The sequence below is a fragment of the Poromitra crassiceps genome (assembly GCF_964638095.1).
Source record: "Poromitra crassiceps genome assembly, chromosome: 5".
NCBI lineage: Eukaryota > Metazoa > Chordata > Actinopteri > Beryciformes > Melamphaidae > Poromitra > Poromitra crassiceps.
This window is the reverse complement of record NC_139642.1, coordinates 30,866,209-30,888,230: the sequence shown is the minus strand read 5'-3', so window position 1 is coordinate 30,888,230 and position 22,022 is coordinate 30,866,209. Positions and strand designations below refer to the sequence as shown.

Here is a 22,022-nt window from a genome sequence, read left to right as displayed (position 1 = left end):
GCGAAGAAGACCCCCATCAGTCAAACTGTTACGCCTCTGTGATGAAGTGATGTGTGAACTGGGTCCAGGCAAAGTAGATGGATAGTGTCCTTCCTTATACTGTCCTATCCTAACTCAGTATATAAGCAGAGGTGGTGGGGAAGGAAAGTTAGGAAACCCACCGAAACTCAATTTAAAAATATTTGTTTATTTGCTAAGGTGAATTTGTTGATTCACCTACTGTATCATGTTTGTGTGGTAAATTCATATGCATCACAGTATGTAGAATATGAGCTATATGAAACATTTGAAGAAATATATCCTTCTGAAAAATATGATCCATTTTAATTTACATTGTCGCCAGCCGCTTCTTTTCACCTGACAGCAAGGAGTACAGGCAGGACCAGGACATATATAGCGCGTGGGAGGATGACTATTCCCCCCAGTTCCCCTCCCCCCGAACAAGCCGACCAGAGGAGGCACTAGTGCAGCAACCAGGACTCATGCCCCACCGGCTTCCCACCCGCAGACACAGCCAATTGTGTCATAGACGAGTTTGACTTCTACACTACCCAGATGGCCGTTTTATTTATGTTGGTGATGGTTTTCCTTATGATGATCACTATATATATATATACACACCTCTTTATTTACCACTAGATCACTGACTATAAATGTGAGACTTTATTGCCTCTGTTGCCTGATTTAAAGATTTGCAAGATCATTACAAATCAACATGATGAAAGAGAAGGCTATAGAAGGAGCAGTTTAGCTGATGAAAAGAAGTGACAGAGTAGAATGAATGGAGGTTTGACAGACAGTAAGAAGGAGAAAGTAGAGTGAGACAGACAGACAGAGGTGTAGAGAGAAAGAGAGAGGAGAGGAGGGGGTGACTATGTCCACAGGTAGGTTATTTCTCTCTGTAAACATATGTTTCCATTTGTCCCGTGGGGGCGTCCCCTTGGCGTCCCGTCGGCAGTGGCTGGGTCACACCTCCATTAGGGGCTTTGTCACAGTGATTAATAGCTCTTTCTATCATCTTTAATTCACTCCCTGATGATGGCGGCCCTGCTGGCTGCTCGGGGTAATCGCGTGATGTATGAGTCCGCCCAACACCTCGTGGCAGAGGTGAAAATCATTCCACCCATGCAGATAGCAGGCCCGGGAACAAATGTTTTCCCTCCTAATAAAAATTAATGAATTTGGCGTGGGGCACGAGTGTTGAATACACGGGATATAGGTGTGTGTGTGCGCCTGGATGTGTTTGTGCGTAGTGTCATGGTATATTTTCCTATGTCCATACCTGATTTTGATGGGGAAGATAATGTTTTTTTTTGCAGTCAATCTTTTTTTGTTTTTGTATTCTTTGCATACCTCCCAGAAAGAAAAATATTTTTTGATATTATTGAATAGCGTTTGTTTAGATTTGTGTAAGGCTTGTGCCATCATGATGTGCCATCTATGTTAATGATGCGGTTGAAGTCGTGCTGCGGATGCTGCACCCAGCTGGAGTTCCCCTTCTCTACCCAGCATTCCTCTGGAGTGCCTCCCTTTGATGAGGGCGTCAGCTCACACTGATGAAGTCATGTCCATTACTGAACAAATAAACACAAGGTTTTGCCTCCAGTAAGCAGAGGCTCACAGAAGTGTGTGCGCACACACGCACACACACACACACACACACACACACACACACACACACACACACACACACACACACACACACACAGATCAGATCATCTGTGTGCATTGTCCTTAACGCCCCACAGTGTCTAAGCAGAGCTACGGTCTTTGACTTATCTCTCATCTACGGATGAAACCGCAATTTTTAAAACTCTGAACATAGCATATTTGCTTTCGGGGGAACGTTTACCTTTCAGAAACGTATATGTTTATGAACCGAAATTCTCTCATTGAATCCGCTCTACCGGGGGAATTTCTGGTCTAAATCAAATATAAACTTGGAGTCCAGTGTTAGGGGGGAACGTCAGAGGGGAAACAGCCATGGAGGGGATACAGTTACCTTTAAAAGCTCTTGTCCCTCCACCATATGGCAAGCTTCAGGTCCAGGACCATAACCACGTTACACAGTCTCCGCGCTGAAAATCATTAGCTTGACTCCCACAGCCACATTGGGTTTCATGCCCGGCCCGGCTCAAGCCAGTGTTTAAAAGGCTTCCCCCCTCAGACACGCTGGGCCCACACACTGTGTGTGTCAAACACAATAGGTGCACAGGCACCGTGATCAGGTATATCTGCAGGGAATGACTTGGAGAAACACTCGAGTTGTAGACCTGCTTAGACACGCGCACGCAACAAAACACAATCCATTCGTGCATCCGTTTTGTTGCACACAGCAAGTACACACACATTTTGACAGGAAGTATGATTTTTAACTGGCAGAGGAAAACAGCTCATGTAGCAAACGCAGTTTTGCATTCCCTGTCGTCAGACATTGTGTGTCGACCTTGCCAAAGTGGTAGTTGGACATATTTTAAGGATACTTGCATGCAAAGTGCCTGGCTTATCCTCGTGACAGTTTAAATGCAAGCGGACATGAAGTAACTGAAATACTTGAGAGCAAATTAAATTGCCCAGGTCTTATAAGTTCATCCTTTAGGTCACATTATGACCCAATCACATTGACTCGTTCAGCCAATTTGAAGCATGGTTGCTCCATGTCCAATGACGAAGTTGTGTGCACGCGCGCACGCGCGTGTGTGTGTGTGTGTGTGTGTGTGTGTGTGTGTGTGTAGATCTGTGTGTACCTGCGTGTGGATCAAAGGTTCCAGGTCTGACAGTGTGACACAGTCAGGCCGTTGAGGAATGTTCCCTGGCTCTGGGATGGGCTGTGCGGCCTCATTAGCGGAGCCCCTCTGCCCGGCCTGTCAGCCTGCGTTAGGCACAGCCTGCCACAGACGCACGCCAGGGGAGCGGCCGCTTCCTGTGGATCATTTCCGGCTTCCACTGTCTGTCAGTCTGTCTGACCGTCCGCCTGGATAGACACCTGGCTGGCAGTGTGTCTCGTCACCATGTCTCAGCATCCATCTGGATGGACACCTGGCTGGCAGTCTGTCCTGCCGGCTGGCTCGTTCGTTGGCCCGCTGCGTTTCGGTCGAGTGGCAACCTCCGCCTTGGAAAAATGAAGCCAATGCGGAAGTGGCAAAAACTGCAGTTCGTCGAGTGCCCACTTGAGGCTGGCTCCAAAAGCGAGTCAATTCCCATAGACTCCCATGTTAAAATGCCCAAATTTAGAGCAGAAATAAACATGTTTATAGCCTGGTTCAGGCCGAGCTAATTTCCCCATTTATGACAACTGTACGGGGCATTGATTTTTTATATAACTCGCCTGTTTATACAGTCTATGGCAAAAATCAGAAAAGAACCTGCAGACCTAGCTATCAAGTTCCACAACCTCCCTACTTCTCAAGACTTACCAAGTTTGCCTTGGCCCTCAACTACCCGCGAATAGATCCACATGTCTAACTCCGATCCTGACAGTCTAATTGTAAAGAAGTGTATGGGAAAATGACCCTACTTCTCACTTGATAAAGCTTATTACCTCAGTAAATAAACACTTAAAGTCGCAATCGCTATAGTTTCAAGTCTTCTTCAATGTAGCATGAGTCATTTAGTAAATTACTAGTCCAACCTCCGCAGTTTTCTGTGACAGAGCCTTTTTCGGTGACAGAGCCTTCAGTTTTCCCTCACAGTTTTTCAACCCTGCCGCAAGACCCATCACTTCTCCTCTGGCTTCTCTTAAGCCCCCCCCCCCCCCCCCCCCCCCACCTATCCCTGTGGGTCTGTGTCATGTTTGTCCATTGTCTGTTGCACGATCATCACCGCGGCCTTAGTGTTTAGTGTATAGTGTCAAGCGTTTGAGTCCTTGAAAAGCGCTATATAGGTCCCATCATTATTACTATTATTAGTTATGTGACCTTGATTTCTTCGAAACGAGGTGGAGAATTCAGAGAAAGGACGTGGCTAGAAGTGTGGCTGCAATGTTTCCTGCAGCAATATGACATAATTGGCGACCTGGCCACTCGGCCCCTAGTGGTCACGTATGACATCATCGGCGACCTGCCCACCTTCTTTCTTTCTTTCCTAACTGAGAAAAATAAATGAATCGTCTAATCTCTGTGATTGACAGGAGAGATGATCAGAGGGGCAGAGTTTTCACCACCATCACCCCATATACCAGGACTGAAGAATGGGTAGAGTTTCTCAGTGAAGGTGCAGCCAGTAAAAGAGTAGATAAGAGCTGCAGCATCTACATCATAAAAGGAGACCAGACCCTCCTCATAATCCACAAACACCCCCACCTTCTGAGGCTTCGTCTTCAGAGAGAGGGGGACAGCAGGGCCAGCAGCAGCTCTGTACTCATTTCCATTCATCAAACTTATAGCCCAGTAGCCATCCTCTGGGCTCAGTATCATTTGTACCTTCCTGCTGATCGAACCTCTGGCCACTGCTAAATCCCACTCAGTCTTCCCTTTAATCTGAACCTCATAGTAAAACCTTCCTGAAGAGAAGCTCTGCTTTCCTAAGACATTGCTATAACAAGAAAATCTCTGTGGGTTATCTGGGAGATTCTTCTTTACATCACTTTTTTTTTTTTTTTCAATATTTTCTTTTTCAATTTTCAGAACAAAAGTGAAACACACACGCACACGCACACACACACACACACACACACACACACACACACACACACACACACACACACACACACACACACACACACACACACAAAAACAAAACATCACCTTCTTTTACTTGTTTCCCATCAACAGACAGGATGAGATAGTGGTGTGCTGTATCAGGATCCAGAGTCACATCCACTGCATACATCCACTCCCTCCTCAGCTCAACATCAGCACACAGCTTCTCCATCTCTTTCCTGAGGGTCTCCTCCAGCTGAGCCACAGCTCTCCTCACAGTCCCATATGATGAGCGATGGACCCTGACCTCTTGGTGTGTGGAGGAGTGATCAGGGATGGGAAGCTTTGGAGGAGGTGGAGGTGGTCTTCAGTGTGTGAGAGCTGCTTGACCTCAGCGCTTCTCTTCATCAGCTCAGAGATCTCCTGTTCCAACTCTTTGATGAAGCCTTCAGCCTGTTTCTCTGCTGTTTTCTGCTTCTCTTTGATCGTCTCAATGAGCTCAGCCTGACCTCTCTCCACAGACTGCATCAGAGCAGTGAAGACCTGCACACTGTCTGCTATCTCTCTGTCTGCATCTTCCTTGCTGAGCTCTATTGAGTGTTTGATCTCCTCAATCTTCAGTTGTCTCTCCTGGATCATTTGCCAGATTTCAGCTTCTGTCTTAGGCCTACTACTCACCGACTTCCTGAACTGAGCAGCCATCTCAGATATGAAAGTATTGACCTGTATGTAGCTCAGGGCTTCAGTCGTAAATCTTATTACACATGGGACACTGGCACTGGACACTAACATCCCAGTGCTGAGTGATACAGGTTTTGCAGAAGTTGTGTCCACATGGTGTGGAGACTGGATCAGTGAACACCTCCAGACAGATGGAACACAGAAACTGCTCTTCAGATAGGAGACAGCTGTCAGCAGACATATCTATACACTAGCCAGCCGAGTCGACCCTTTTACAACCTCAGCAGGGAAGTATTTATGGCATCATTGATGATGTCAAAAGTCTACGTCATCATCAGTGGGTATGACATCATCAGTTAGTGGGAGTTAGATGGAACACAGTGGTCTCCAAAGCCTCCGGGACACACTCAAATTCATCACTGATGATATCACTTATTAGATTGGTGATGTCACCAGGGATGTCACTCAAGCACTCAAGTCATCAGTAAGTGATGTCAACAGTGAGTGATGTCATCAGTGCTGATGTCACCAGATGATGCCATCATTGCTCGAGTGACATCACACCATGGGTACAGTATGAGGGCAATTACCTAATTAAGAATCTGGCTCCGTCAGGTCACCAGCACGGGTGCTCTTTACACTTTCAGCCCGATCACATGTAAAATGGCATAGCTGTGGCCGAACAAAATTCTGCTCACACACGGACAATTCTCATTCTTATCGGTCTTATTATTAGTAGTAGTAGTACTAGTAGTAGTAGTAGTATAGACTAGTAGTAGTATAGGCTTATCCAGTGATCACACTGCTCGCCGATCACGGACCAATAGCAGCTGTCTGCCTAAAGAAAGAAAGAAAAAAAGATGGCAACGGTCAAAATGCCAAATTCGAGGCTTCAAAACGGGATCCAAACCAATGGGTGAAGTCATGGTGGCTATGTCCATACTGTATTTATATACAGTTACAGTCTGTGGTTTGGGTCTTGTCTGTCTGTTTGCTTGTCTCTCTGTCAGACTGTCTGTTTGCTTGTCTCTCTGTCAGTCTGTCTGTTTGTTTGTCTCTCTGTCAGACTGTCTGCATGTCTACTTGTCCATCTGACTGTCTCTGCCTGTGTCTGCCTGCACACGTGTGTCTCTCCGTGACTTTTTCTCTCTGTAATAAATGCTAATGAGAGAATTTTGAGCTCACAAGACCTCAAACAGAGCGACTTTGCTATACCTACATGGACTTTGCTATACCTACATGGACTTTGCTATACCTACATGGACTTTGCTATACCTACATGGACTTTGCTATACCTACATGGACTTTGCTATACCTACATGGACTTTGCTATACCTACATGGACTTTGCTATACCTACATGGACTTTGCTATACCTACACGCTGTGTCAACATGATTCAACCCCTCTTCCACCACCAGGCCCCAGCAGCCACGTGCGCCGCTCTGAAGAAGCCCGGTGTGGGGGTCAAGGGTCACACTCCGATGTCCTCTCTCACTGTATTCACAATTAACCCCAGTGCGCTTCCCTCTGTTTTCACACTACAGTGGTGAAAGAGTTCAGGAAAGGGAAATATAAAAGAGTCAGAGCAGTACAATGCAGAGTGGACCCTGGTTACCCACCCTGGCATCAACTCAACCTAAAGGCAAACAAACCAGGTTGCTGCTGTCAAGGGCTAATTCTTATTTTGAAGTTTTGAAATAATATTAATTTAAATGTGTCTGTTTTATTATGGGACCAGGGGAAGCGCTCAGTGCTTACAGAACGACAGTATAGAAAAACAACACAGAGAAAAACAACTAAAAACTGAATGACATCAATATGGGAGTGAACGGTTCTCACTCGACAGGAGAAAGGAGCGGTTCTGTCATGCTCGCTTGCTCCTCAGAACAAACTACTGAGCTCAATCAAAACAGAATCAAGGCTTTGTCATCGGATCCCCCCACTTGTTGTTGCAACCCTGTCGCACCTTCCTCCTCCTGCTGTTGATTTGAACTGATCACATTTTTACATGTAGACTGTGGATGTGTTACTCATTTGGTTATTGAGAGAAGATGAAATGAGGAAGACAAGCGGCTTCTTTCTGCGCTTTTGTTAGTGTTTCTGGATCACTTATTTACAGGACTGGAAAGATGCCTTTTGCCCTGTTATTCAAGCCAAAGTACAGTATATGAACAAATCTGTACAACATGTGTTGTCTGTGTGAAAGAAGTCAAAAACAACATTCTAACATGGAAAAACCGAACAGTACTTTAAATATCGTTGACACCACATTCATATATCAAACCTCTTTTAAAATGCTGTTGGCATTCATATTTTATGTTGAAGAACAGTTGATCAGATTTCGGCTTTCAGATCAAGCAGAAAAATGCGAGAGCGAGAATTCTGAATTTAACAAACTTAAACCGTGATAGATTGTATTATATGTTTATATTGTATTGTTTTTCATTGACACTGAATGGAAGTATTACGGAAGTACTAATTTTTCAGTTTATTGAAATGATCATGTAATTCAACATAACAATGAGCGTCGCCCTCAAGTAGTCTTTCTCTCTCCCCCCCCCCTTCGGTCACAGGTGATGGTGATGATGAGTTTGCCCTTTACCCGTCGGACATCTTGGACGATGTGTGCATGTCTGATGGAGACCCTACGCCATCATCGGCCCTGGCAGAGGATCCGCCGTCGCCTCCCCTCTCCGGTGACGAGGCTTCCCCCCAGGAGCCCTTGTCCTACCAGCAGCCAGCCATCTATATGCCCCAGGACGACCTGCCCGTTCCCCTGGACTTCGAGCTGCGAGAGTCTGCCATTTCAGACGGCGGCCTGGGCGTCTGGTCCCGGAGGAGGGTGGACATCGGTGAACGCTTCGGACCGTACGAGGGCGAGCAGAGGCCTTGTCTGAGCGACCCCACTGATGGCTGGGAGGTAGGAACATAAATGAAGAAGAGTTAATATGCGCATCTCCAAAGTATTCCAAAACGGCATGATAACAAGAATTGGTGCCTTCATCCTCTTATAAGAAAACGGTTCTGTCCTTCTGTCTGTCTGTTGTTCTCCTCCACGGGTTGGCCAATCAATCTAAAAGTGCACATGGACATTGAGCATTGGCATAGGCAGGGACTGATGAAGATGATTTTTCCATTTTCCCACATTTAAGGCGTTTACGAGCATTTTGGCAAGTCTAAGCGTAAGTCTGCACGTAGTTGTGGCACGCCGATCCCCGGGTATGGGCTAGTACATTCAGATGATTCGAAATTGATGCAGTCTCAAGAATTTTCTGGGCTGCATAATTGCTGTTGAATGAAAACCTGGTGTTATTAAAATGTCAGCTTTTCAAGAATTCAGAACACAGACATATTTCAGAGTGAGCAACACACACTTTTGAAATGTTCACATTTCAAAGATTTTATGGCCACTAGGTTAATGAAACATGTTCTACTTATAAAGGATCATCTGAACCCTCAGTATGAACATGATTAACATGAATTGCATCTACAAGGTTTCTCTGCGCCGTTCACATCAGTCCTCTTTTTATTCCCTCGCATGTCGTCATGTTCAGATTTAGCCCAGTGACCACAGCGCCGTTTGTTGCCTAGTGATGTAATGTTAGCTCAGCGCCGCCGTTGAATGGGAGCTGAGGTCTATGCTCTTAACTCAATTAAAATGAAAAGCCATAAATCCCCTCTTCATCCTGGTTAGAGACCCACTGCGGCCGTCGGCCAATCACATATTGGTCAGCCGGCGCACAAAATCGAAGGCCGGGTCACAGGACAAGGTCAAAGGTTAGGTGTGGTCTCTGTCAGTGTCAGGTCAGTTTGGTTTTATGGAGCGGGAGGAAGGGTCTGGCAGAGTATCAGCTTCAGCACATCTCTAATTTGGCTGTGTGTGTGTGTGTGTGTGGGGGGGGGGGATTTAGGTCTTTGTCCTTTTGTAGGACAGATCCAAGCTCATTAACAATGCCACACCATGCAGTTCATGACGAGAAAAGCCACCGTTTTTTTTTTTATGAAAAAGACAACTGCATAACCCCCAAGCACATTTTAATGCTCGCTGACTCTGAAAGTGTTGGTAAAATATCAACACTCAGCTCATATAAATAGTTTTGGATTTGGACTGGTGCTGGTTGGGCTTGCATCATAGAGCATTAGACCATCAGCTCTGACTCAGTGGTTTTGGCTCGGTCCACACGCAAATAAATGTCTTTTTCTTTTCACTCCGGACTCCATTTCTCAAGGAAACAACTTCTCCTTCATTATCTACTGCTGTGTGAGACGCAACCTATAAATTCCTCTTACAGTCAAGTGAGAAAAACGACTTTTTTCTTTCTTTCATGTTTTCATAACAGCGGGTCTTAATATGATTGAAAAAGTCTCTGTCCCTCCCCAAAGAGATTTACGGCCGGTTGAACAAGCTCTTTTTTTCCCAGGGAAGGAAATAAAGGAAAAAAAAGGTTTCATGAATTTTAATCCGGCAGTAATTTATGGGGAGCTTGAATAATATGTATTTAAAAAGCTGAAGAGCTGGGAGTGCGTATGTGCGTGCATGTGTGTGTGTGTGTGTGTGTGTGTGTGTGCGTCTGTGTGTGTGTGTGTGTGTGTGCATCTGTGTGTGTGTATACGCGTGTGTGTGTGTGTGTGTGTGTGTGTGCGCGTGTGTGTGTGTGTGTGTGGGGGTGGGGGGGTTGGGGGTGGGGGCTAGAGGGTTGGCGGGAGAGAGAGATGGAGGGGAAAGATGGGATCCTGGCGAGGCAGCACTGTATCACAATGTTTAATTACCGTCCTGACAGCGCGCCATAACTCTTTCCATTAAGTAAATAAGTTGTAAAGAATTTATGATGAAATGCCACATTATTCAGAACGGATATTCAGTGATGACATCCCTCCGCATTAAATATGGTAAACGCCATTAAGCCCTCCTGACCCCCCCCTCCCACCCCACCCCCTCTCCCATGCCCGCCCCTTATACTATCTCGCGCCCATTGCTCACTTACCCCCCCCCCCCACCCCCGCCTGCAAATCGTCAATATGCCAATAAGCCTGCGGAGGGTCTGTAAAAACAAAATTGATTTGGTAAATGTGAGTTAAGATAGATATGTTTGCTTTCATCATCAATTCTGCGCAGCGCGGCGAGGTGATGTCACCGACCGGGGGGACGATAAAGCGGCGCTCTCCCATCTGGAGCGTTTGATGGAGGGCTGCGAGCACAGTGAGCAGCCCCGGCACAGTGCTGACAGACTGGGGGAAGTTTGTCACCGGGGAGGCCACCGCTCCTCGGCGCCATCACCATAAATTCGGGGGCTTTATTCATAAAGGGGAAGAGTGAGTTATGGCCTCCACCATGCTTTATGAATACAGGAATGGTGACTTATGGGAAAGATAGCTTCGGTAAATAAGAGGGAGAGAGGCAGCGGCGAGGGACTCTGTCGGCCCGTCGTATGGAATGCTGACTGTGCCAGCCGCTCCATGCCCCTCTGTGGGTAGGTGTGTGTGTGTGTGTGTGTGTGTGTGTGTGTGTGTGTGTGTGTGTGTGTGTGTGTGTTGGGGGGGGGGCTCGAACCTGCAACCCTTGTGTTGGAAGGCAGGGAATCGACCGCTGCACTACCCAGATGCCTTGTTTAAATGTTTTGATATCTACTCTGTCAGCTGCGTGGCTGATAGGTGACTTGACCTCAAATGGAGAAAGAGGAGAGTTAGGGGTCAGTTAAGAGAGTTAATAAGAGTTGAGCCTCCTCAGAGAGGGGATGCTCTCAGTGCGCAGAGGGAGCTAAGCCGGCGAAGAGAGAGGGGATGAGGAGGAGATAGAAAGAAAGAATGGGGGGGGGAGCGGATATGAGGAAGAGCCTTTCCCTTTTCTATGGAGAGTTTAATTGTCTTTATTAAAGGCAGCAGACAGACAGGCTCCAATCAGTCTCTCCCTCGTCAGTGAAATTCACATTCAGTAATGTCTGGAGGTCCAGGGGCTATTTGAAGCGGGTTGAGGGGGTCAATGGGAGCGGGTATACATGTTGTTTTTGTTAAATATATTTAACACATTCCCTTTCCATTTGATTTCACTGTGTGGAGGGGGCATACATAGAAGAGAAAATGCCTTTTCTTTTCTCCTTTCCTGTTGACTGAACACATCGGGCTTGGGGTCAATTCACTTTCAATTCAGTCAATTCAAATGTAAATTTGAAACTATGATTAATTTATTGACATCTAGGCATTATTGATTTTCATTTGAGGTTAATATGGATGGATTATTAACCACCTAATATCAAAGAATGAAAGAACAAATTCAAATGGCTGAACTGAAGTTGAACTCTGGTGAAGATTGTTCGGGTCAGGCCTATGGACGGTGAGCAGACAGGGGGTTTCTGAATTCAATTTTTATTTTGTATTTTTACTTGTGTGAACCTTACAATAACACAACTTAATAATGTAGTGACTGAGCCATACAGTATAGCTATTTTACCCAAATAAAATAAATGTCTTTAGTGGGGGTTTTTTTTAGGGTTACTGGATTTTGCATCTTTTTTTTTTTCGTGAGTTTGAAGATTGAAAGGAAAAACTATAAATGACCAAATATTGTCCATGAGTCATTATTCGATACAACACAATGTGGACGAGGTGGCCTGCTTTTGCCTACATCATTTGCATGCACGGTTTCTTCATGGCTTGCTTGAAAAAAATCCCCGTAACGCCTGGATGCCCACCAGTCCATATTCTGCTGTCTCTCTCTCTGAGTCGTTAGGCACATTGAAATTCAAACTCCATTTGTGTCTGTCCTCCTCTGGGCAGCAGCAACAATGAGACAGAGAGTGAGAGTCCCGGAGAGAGTTATCCAGCACTCAATGAGCCTTTGGGCTCACCCAAACTCACAGCCCCACGGGATTATGGAGAGCTGGGTGCCTCCCGCTGTAGGAGCGATGGGCGGAGCAGGTTAGGGGTGCGAGGAGGGGAGGGGAGGGGTGCTGAGCGGGGCGGGGCGGGACAGGGGCGCTTAGGGCTTTTGTGCACCTCTTGAGTGAGAGGCGGAGGTGGAGGTGGAGGCGATAGTGTTGGTGGTGGTGGTGGTGGTGGTGGTGGGAGGCGGTGAAGAAGATTAGCAGTGCTAGTGAATGGGAGTAGAGGATTAGGTGGCTGGGCAGGGCCTGTGCTGGCTCTGCCTGTCTCCCTGAACCTCCTGAGAGGCTGCTCATGAGAGGATGGGAGGATGGAGAGATGAGAGGAGAGGAGAGGGCCATGCCTAGGGGCTTGGAGGGGTTCGGCGAGGCCCATCTTTCCACTGCTGTCAGCTGGAAACCTTGCATTTCTAATCATCTAACTGTAATGTGACTGAGTGTAGAAAAACTGTTGGAGATAGTTGAGAAAATATACATTGGGGTAAATCAATAATTTAGCTTGAATTATCTATTATTCGGAATCTTCTTCTGATGTAAAATAGGTGTCATGAAGAGTCAAATGAGCTCCCCAATGCTGTGTTCAGCTAACAAAGCTAGCAGTACTGCGCTCCTACAGTAGTTTTGCCATTTTGCCTTTCATATGCCAAGTTCAGAGTACAGATAAACTGAACTCTAGGGAAGGTTTTGACCTGGAAAAAGATTTTTGTGTGTGTGAGTGTGAGTGTGCATGCATGTGTGTGTGTGTGTGTGTGTGTGTGTGTGTGTGTGTGTGTGTGTGTGTGTGTTGGCGTATATGCGTGTTGTGTGTGTATGTATGCAGTCATTGCTGGCGTGGGGTGCATGTGTGTGCCAGAGAGGAGAGAGCGTGAGTGTGTGTGTGTGTGTATGGAGGGCGTTTCGAAGAGGGCGTGTTTTTTTGTGCACGGATAAGCCGCTGTCCTGAATGAATGCAGATGTCTCTGAGTGACTGTCCGCCTGTCCCCTGTGCGCTGACGGCCTGTCACCTCTCTCTGTCACACGCAGAAAGAGCCACTCTCAGGCCCTGGCTCAAAGCCCCCTTAATCCTCCAGGCCCTGCCACATCCCAGCCACTGTCAGGGGGAGATGGCCCTGCCCACAGCAGCGCTTAGAAAGGCAGGCACTAGGATGGACCCCTCTGTCACTCACGTACCTCTCAATGGACACACATCTTCACATTTTCACACACACACACACGCACACACACACACACACACACACACACACACACACACACACGCACACACACACACGCACACACACAGCAGTTAGAAATTCAAAGTGGAGAAAGTCCTGCTTTTGCAAAGGCGATGTGAATGGCGGTATCAATGCATTGTGTGCTGCCTGAACACAACGGCTGCTCTGACATCATTGTGGGAGAGCTCTAGCTGTTTGCTCTCATGAGGAGAGCACTGGGTTACTGTGCGTAAATAATGAGCCGGCAGTTCACAGGCGTACACTCGGGTCTCGTTGGCACTTAATGAATTGTAAAAGAAGACAATAAAGGCAATAAAGACAAAGTGTCGTTAAAGCTGCTGCTGTGTGCGAGTTGATAGTGAGAGGAGGGAAATGTGTCACCGTGTAGACAGAATGTTCTGGACAAAAGACTGTAAAAAAAGGGCTGTTGTTGTTTTTTTGTTCTGATGCTGTGGAGGTAAACATCCTTTAATTATACCTTCCTTGGCTAATTGCAACCACAGCAAAGCTGTGGAGTTCAGTGAGTGAGTGAGTAGCGGTTGGGCTCGGGATAGACTTAGGGCCTAAAGACGACACGGGTTCGAGGGCTGTAAGTACAGTAGGGGTGGTGCTATGGGGACGAGGGTTGTGCAGGATTTGGGGCAATAGGCCAAGCATACTGTAGCACTGACCGTCTGACCTGCTTGGGGCTAGCGAGGGCTAGTTAGTTAGCTCATTGTTCTAATAAAGACTTTAGCAGCATGGGAGGCTGTGGCTCAATACTCAGGGATGCCGCCCTGCTGTGTGGTCAACCTGCAGCCAGTCACAGTCATCAGCTAACTAGGTGAGGCTGCATCTCTGAATCACTGAATCAGTTACCTTCAGCTGCAAACCAAACGCACATAGTTTGAGTTCTAATTCCTACTGCAAGTAGAGAACAATCCCAGCTTCAAGCAGTCCTCACCATACAATCTGCACACTGCTAATGGCACACCACCTCACTCCAGCTCCACTTCACTGCCATCAAAATAGACAGAGGGCTCATTAATACAATAAGGTTTAATCATCTCTATCTTCTAAGCAAATACACCTCTATACACTTGATATAATATGAAGATAATATACTGGAGTCCTGTGATAGATCTCCTACCTCAGCTCCAGGTGCAGCTCTATCTTGGCAGTGGGGGTGGGGGTTGGGGGGTAATAATCAAAGACATCAAAACATTCTGGATTCATGTCTTCACTACCTTCAAGTACTAGCGTGGAGTTCAATTCACTTTCGGCTGGCATGACAAGCTTGACATCAAGCTTTGTTATTATTAGTGAGCGAACAATCAATCAATCAATCAATCAATAGAAACTGTATTGATCTATTTATTTTGAATGGATTGAATTGAATTGGCCCCAGTCCTACGGAGTAAATTGCATGTCCCTTATAATAGCCTGCTGAAGGACCAAGACTCCCCTGGCCCATCGCTTCCTTGGAGTGTCCGGCTGCCTCCCTCCTATGAAACAGCCGTGTGTGTGTGTGTGTGTGTGTGTGTGTGTGTGTGTGTGTGTGTGTGTGTGTGTGTGTGTGTGTGTGTGTGTGTGTGTGTGTGTGTGTGTGTGTGTGTGTGTGTGTGTGTGTGTGTGTGTGTGTGTGTCTGTGTGTCTGTGTGTCTGTGTGTCTGTGTCTGCTTTTGTCTGTGCTGGTCTCTGTGACGGAGATGAGCTCCCCATGCCATGGTCTCTGTGAAGGAGATGAGCTCCCCATGCCATGTAACTGGAGCTTGATTGTCTGGGAAGGAATGGTGTCCATTCAAAACTCAAAGATAGACAAAATAAGTTGGGGGTCCGTCTCCCTGCCTCTTAGTTGATTGCTAATCCCTTTCTTTGGGCTAATCTGTTGTGTTTGCTGGTGCTGGGTGTAGGCTGGAGTGTGTGTGTGTGTGTGTGTGTGTGTGTATGTGTGTGTGTGTGTGTGTGTGTGTGTGGGGGGGGGGGGGGGGGGGGGGGGTCTGTGTTTTTATTGACGTTCTAATCTGGCGTGAGAGGAGCTATAGGAGGAGAGTTGATGCACATTCATGAAGGAAGGGCTGTAAGATGGAGAGAAAGTGCCAGAGGAATTCCACTATACGAGTGCGTGGTCGGTCAAATCGGCCACTTTGTCCCCGAGGCTACTCTCCTCTCGCAGTCAGAAAGGAGAAAGAAAAACTTTACAAATGTCTGATTTCCTCCTCACTCCTTAACTCTGACCCCCATTCCTCCTCCCCCATTCGTCCCCCCCCCCTCCGCTCCTCTCTCTGTCTGAGGTCCCAGCGGGGAGGGGAAGCTAGGTTAACTAACTGAACAAAGTCACAGTGAATTGCAGAAGGACAAAGGCGCGGGCATGAGCGGGGGGCTATGCCAGTAAGAAGGTGTAGCCGGCAGCACAATGCCAGGTGAAGGAGGCTCTCGTCGGGGGTCCGTCCAAGCGGGGGCAAAGGTCACGGGCCCTATTAGATCAGAGTAGAATGGAGGGACTTGTTTGAGTGGAGGAGGAGGAGGTGGGGAGAAGCGGGGACGGGGAAGGAGGAGTTCACCTGTCAGAAAAGCTCTGGGGGGGGGGGGGGGGGGTTAACAGTCTATATGGTTCTCGCCCATTAAATCAGGATGTTGCAATCATGCCAGACAAACATTCTCCTCTCGAATGGTGGGACACACACAACACACACAACACACACAACACACACAACACACACAACACACACAATACGCTGCGACCCGACACAGGAGGCTGATCTGATCGGAAATCCATGCAGGGCAAACCCAATAACACCATGACAAACGTCTAGACAGCCACAGATATAATAGAATTTATATGCAGAGCATTGACTCATCGGAGGGATATAAATGCATAGTGCCTTGTAAGATATATTTACACCCTCTCATCCAGCTGTTAGAGCACTCTGAACAATGCTCTCTGAGGCTAGATGCACAGTGAAAGACCTTCCTTCCTATAGAGGGTATACAGAGGAGAGTGAGGGAACCATGTGAGAGAAAGGAAATTACATTACAACCCATGGCAAGAACATCATTTTCATCGTAGCTGCCCAAAGAGCTTCTCAGCCTTTTTTTTCTTTAAATCTGCATCTCCCTAGTCTTTTAAATGGAGCAGGGAGACCTAATTGGGGGTAAATCTGGAGTAGTGTGCAGCCATCCAACATGAGGAAATGAGTGTACGGAATACTTGAGTTGCTAAGTCCACCTGGGTTAGGAGTGTCCGATTCAAACACACCTCGTCAACTGTCTACACAACTCCCTGTACGCACCGTGGAAAAAAGTGTTTTTCACTCCTCACACACGTAGATCAACGCTGATTGGCTGGAATGGGTATGCATGGTCACAGTTAGCCCAGAGGCATGCACATCACTGAGCCCCCCAGGTACACACGCACACACACACACACACACACACACACACACACACACACACACACACACACACACACACACACACACTCTGCCCCCTGCACTCTGCACAGACAGGAGTGAAAAGGAGGGGACCCCTAAACGGCGTACAGGAAACAGAGGTGATGAATTCCGTGTGCGGGGGCACAGAGCCAGCCTCATAGATACCTTATCTAGGGGGATTGATAGGGGAGGGGGCTCCCCTTAAAACACACTACTGATTGTTTCCAAATGTCTTCCCAACGGGGAGGGATGGAGAGAGAGAGAGAGAGCGAGACTCAGGGGCAGAGCTCGCAAGCTTTTTATTGGCCCAGTCCAGGGAAAGCGAGAGGGAATAGGAACTCTGTCCTGGTTTTCCTGCCCCGAGTCGCTGCTAGTGCTTAACTACCAGTCAGATCGCATTACCCAGGCAGTAAATCTAAGTACCGGTTAACGCAAATAATCAAGAGCTAATACTGCTGTACCAAACCACTCTCTCTGTGTCTGTGGTCAGAGCTGTGCAAACAGGCACCAGCCAAGGCCCCTCTGTCCTCACACTCTGCCAGACTCTCCCTCACTCACGAGTCCAACCTACATGCCGTCACACTCTCCATATAGCTACACTATGTATTCATGTATTCCTTACGAGGGTGTGTGTGTGTGTGTGTGTGTGTGTGTGTGTGTGTGTGTGTGTGTGTGTGTGTGTGTGTGTAGGTATATGTTCATACATGTGTTTGGAGGCTAGAGGTACGTCATACATGGGGAGGGGGAAACCTCAAATCTTTCCTTTCCTCTCCCTTTCGGTCTCTCCCTCTCTCTGTCTCTCTCTCTCTCTCTGTCCCTCTCTCTCTCTCTCTCTGTCTCTCTCTCTCTCTGTCCCTCTCTCTCTCTCTCTCTCTCTCTCTCAGTTCAAAGGGTAATGGGACGGTGGGGTCTGGTTTGAGAGCTCATTACCGGGTTAAGCGCTAAAAAAGGCAGGCCGGGCCATATTCAGCACGGTAACACTGGACCCCTCTTCCAATTACTCCATATTGCTGCTCCAATTAGAGTGGAGCGGGTCCAAGACCAGAGCCGAGAGCTGCCAGGGCTGGGGAGAGAGAAAGCAGAGGCCCCGGGTGGCAGTAATGAGGTCTTAACCCCGACACCGCTCTATTATGTCATAATGCTTTAATTCGAGCCATATGATAGGCTGCTGTGTGCTCTTATGTTATTGGAAAGTCAATATTTGTGCCTGTTCCCCTCAGATGTGGCCTGTGAGTAAGTGCAAAAAGCCCAAGACTGCTAGTAAGGAGTGAATGAGTGACAGGAGGGAGAGGGGAGGGGGGGCGAGGGGGGGGAAGGGACGGGGCGTGTGAAGTGATGGCATCCCTCTTGTTAACAGACATTATACAATGCTACCATAGATGGCATGGCACTGGATACTAGTCTACAGCACTATGTCATAGACGTTGTAGGAGATCAGCCATTGCCATCCTGTGGGCCTGTGCCCACTGGTGGGCCACGGAGGTATTGAAAGTGGGCCGCCAAATCATTTGCAAAACATTACGATTTTCATGGGGGCGGGGGGGATTGGGGGGGGATTTAATTATTATTACGTATGAGAATGCATTCCTCCATTGTTGGATGATCCAGTTATTTAATTTGTAATCATTAGTTAACTCATTGAGTGCCATGGACGAGTATGTTCGTCAATTGGTTTAGTAACGTAGAGTGCCAAGGACGAGTATGTTCGTCAATTGCGTTTTTTGACGGTGGGGACGTGCATCAAAGCCAGATCCATCTCCTGTGAAAGTATGGTGGCTGTTGAATGTGTAAAAGCTATTTTAGGGACCCATTAGGTGGCGACAGTGCTCTCCAGATTAGAGAAAGGCGAGGAAAAAAGAGAGAAGAAGTAATGGGGAAACGGAAATCGCATCGATATGCATGAAGCATAACGTTAGCTGTGCCTGTGAACAGCAGTCATCTGCTGCCGACAATTGAGCCCCATCCGCGTCCGCTGCGATAGCCCCTCCATATGATTTAGTTGCCGACACCAGCGTCTTTCTGAAAATTTACATTATTCTCAGCTGGGAGCCGGCGACACGATGTGAAAAAGCGGGGGGATGCAGTGCACTTTTCAGTGCAGAGCAAACGCAGAGCAAAACCGCAGCAGAGCCCCAGAGACACTCCTCCCACCACGGAGGAGGAGGAGGAGGGGGGGTGGGGCACGCAGGGCACTACAGCATACAACCATTGACAGTAAACGTACAGACCTAGGCAGCAGCAGGCTCGATGCACAGAGACAGGCAAACAAGCTAGAATAGGCTATCTGATGCCCACCAGCAGTAAATCAAGACCAGCAAGAAGGTGTAGGGTCTGCACACGCAGGGGCCAGCGCTGCTGGTTGCAGCTAAAAAATATTATTTGGCCAAACAAAATTCCTTTGTTTTCACTCTTTTATTGAAGGAAATTATTTTTGAGGTGTCATTACATCAGAAAATATTAGCTTCAGAGTCAATGATGTGCTTGAAATGCTTCCTTTCACAAAAGGCTGAATATCTCAGATTCTAAATTGAAACGTGTCTTTTTGCTCAAAACAACCTATCTTCTCCGGCTCATAACTAAAGAACGGAAAATGGTATCAATAAACTTTTTTTTGCAGATGATAGAAGAGAGTCTCATCGTTCTTTGTGCGTGTTCGGTCTTTACATAGTAATATCACACAATATTCTGTGGGCCTCGAGAAATCACTGAAAACGCTCTGAAACTCTGGCACTGGGAGCGTCCGTTCTCCAAAAGTGGCTGGCACTCAATGAGTTATGAGCCTATTGCAGACAGCCACTCACTTTTAGTTTCTGGTTTCTGTGTGGTGCTGATGGACAGCTCCTTTTATCGTTGTTACATTACGCCCTCAGGATAAGACATTATAAGTCATATTAAGTATAAGAGATAAGTTTTAGAGTGCCATATTTATCATTTACTTTTAGTATTAGGATTTTACTATTTAGGATTTTACTGACAGTGATAAGATACCTGCACATTTAGGGTGCTATGGATTTAGGTGAACACTAGGCATAAGAGCACTAGCTGTAGTGCTACAGGCCACTAGGGGGAGCTCTAGGGAAAGCACTGATTTCCTATTTCGGGTAAAAGTGACCTGATCTATAAATGTTTGACTCAGAGATGGACACAGAGAGACACGTGGGAGCCAAGATGGCGTGACTGCCATGAACTAATGCAGACGCTTGGATGATAAAGACTGGGAGTATTTGTAACGCATGTGGAGTGGTTTGCCAAGCGAAGAGGCAACTAGCCGCGTGTGTGGACATTGGGAATGCATGCGCACCGGAGATTGTTGCAACTGAGCACATCCGATGGGGCTGGTGTCCTGTCTGGGCCACTGGTGGCTAGTGTGATGATGCTAACTACTGGCCACCAGCCGCAGTGAACCTATGGAGAGACTTTGATTAATTTACATGCCACACTACTACGTGTTGGGACGGGATTCCAAGACATCCTTTGAACAGCAAAACCAGAACTGCAGGGCCCTGCGCCGCAGGTCCAGGGCCCACGTCAGACCCAGCAGCAGGTGATCAAGGCAAGAAGATTGTGAGTCAATAAACTAATAAACAGTTACAGCCTGAACACACCATATGCTGAAGCTACGCTGAAGCAACGCCGCGAGGAGACAGTTTCATTTCAGCATCCTTGTTAACAGGCGAGACCGATCACACCAGCCGCACGCCACGTCACGCTGAAGCCACGCTGAAGCCACGCTGAAGCTACGCTGCATGCATGATGCTAGACTCAGCCCTCAGTCTTAATCCGTTTCACTCCTGTAAGACTGAGAATATTACTATTTAAATCTTTGCATAACGTTAGGTGGCGCTGTTGGAAGCCTTGCATCGGAGAACCAATCATGAGTGTTGTGGGCGGGCCTGCTTTCTGGGGGCAGATCTCATGCAGAACCGGTGTCTCGCAAAACATCGTCGCATTTGCGGAGAAACATATTAATCACGTAGAAACAAACATAACCTGTTAATAGGATGTGTTTCATCCGGCCCCGGCGGCTAGAGGTCTTTCCCCCAGCGATAAACCCGACTCCCGAGGCTAACGTTACAGAGCCTGCTGGCTGCTGATGACTTCACAGCACTTCACAGTAGCAAGCGGACCACTTCCGGGTAGGAAAAACGATTGTAAAATAAACCACAGCTATAAATTTTGTTTGGAGCATATCAGCTTCATGCTCTGTGTTAGGACTATGATAAATGGCATTGCCGCTACCAAATAAAATTCTAATAATAAATGTAGGCGTGTCTGCTGCCGGCGGTTCTCGCCGGGCTCGGACAGACAGTTTCTGACAGTGAAATTCCCAGACGTTTGGTGGCGCAGCTCACCAAACGTCTGGGAGCCGAGACTAGCATGATGCAGTGATAGTTTCAGTTTCTGTTCTATTTTTCAAGCGTGCAGCGCGCTGCACCCGAGCAGCCAGGCATGAAGTCAATGCAAGCTGTGAGCTGAGGCAGGGCAGCGCCGGGCAAAAGAGAGCGAGGCATGGACAAAACACAGTGCTGTGAATAGCAAAGCTCCTGCTCAAAGCTTCCATGAAGCGCTGCTTCAGAGATGCCTATGGTGTGAACCAGGGCTTATCTTTAACCCCTGCTTAGACAGAGTTAACTTGCAAACACATAAGTGACTAAGGCACAGGGAAATAAGTTGTATTGTTACATTAAAGGCGAAGCCTAACGGGGAGCTAACTGAAGTGATTAGGAGCTACATGTATAAGCCTTAGATGTTAGGTTTAACTTAATAACAGCTATCTAAATAACCACTAATAATACCGTTTGGCTTTCCTCTCTGTAACAATCGTTAAAATAAAACGTGCTCTGAGGACACATTATTTGGCCTCCGTACTGTTTATGGTCAGATGTGGGCCGCAAACATTTTTTGAGATTTTCAAGTGGGCCATGAGTGGGAAAAGGTTGGGAGCCGGTGTATGAAAGGTGAGGATGAACAAAGTGCCCCTCAGCCACTGTAGCTAATCCATATAGCAAATATTATTATTGGTAATATTAGAAGTATAGTAGTATTAGAAATTAGCATCATTATTACTAGTACTATACATTCTAGTTTGATTTCTGGTTTGGCGAAGTCTCTCTTTCATGTAAGGTAAATCTGTCTAAGACTATTTCGCTAATGTATACTTTGAATGTACAGTGCTGTGTGTATATGGTAAAGAT

General features: G+C 47.1%; 1 protein-coding gene across 1 annotated transcript in view; it reads left to right on the top strand.

Moving 5' to 3' along the window:
- mecom (MDS1 and EVI1 complex locus) overlaps positions 1-22,022 on the top strand; it is a gene marked incomplete at its 5' end in the record, with an annotated part of 217,346 nt that overhangs the window by 68,191 nt on the left and 127,133 nt on the right. The window contains one exon of the mRNA XM_083637173.1: positions 7,896-8,242. Within this exon, the coding sequence (XP_083493299.1) occupies positions 7,896-8,242 (347 nt within the window). The remainder of the gene's footprint in view (positions 1-7,895; positions 8,243-22,022) is intronic.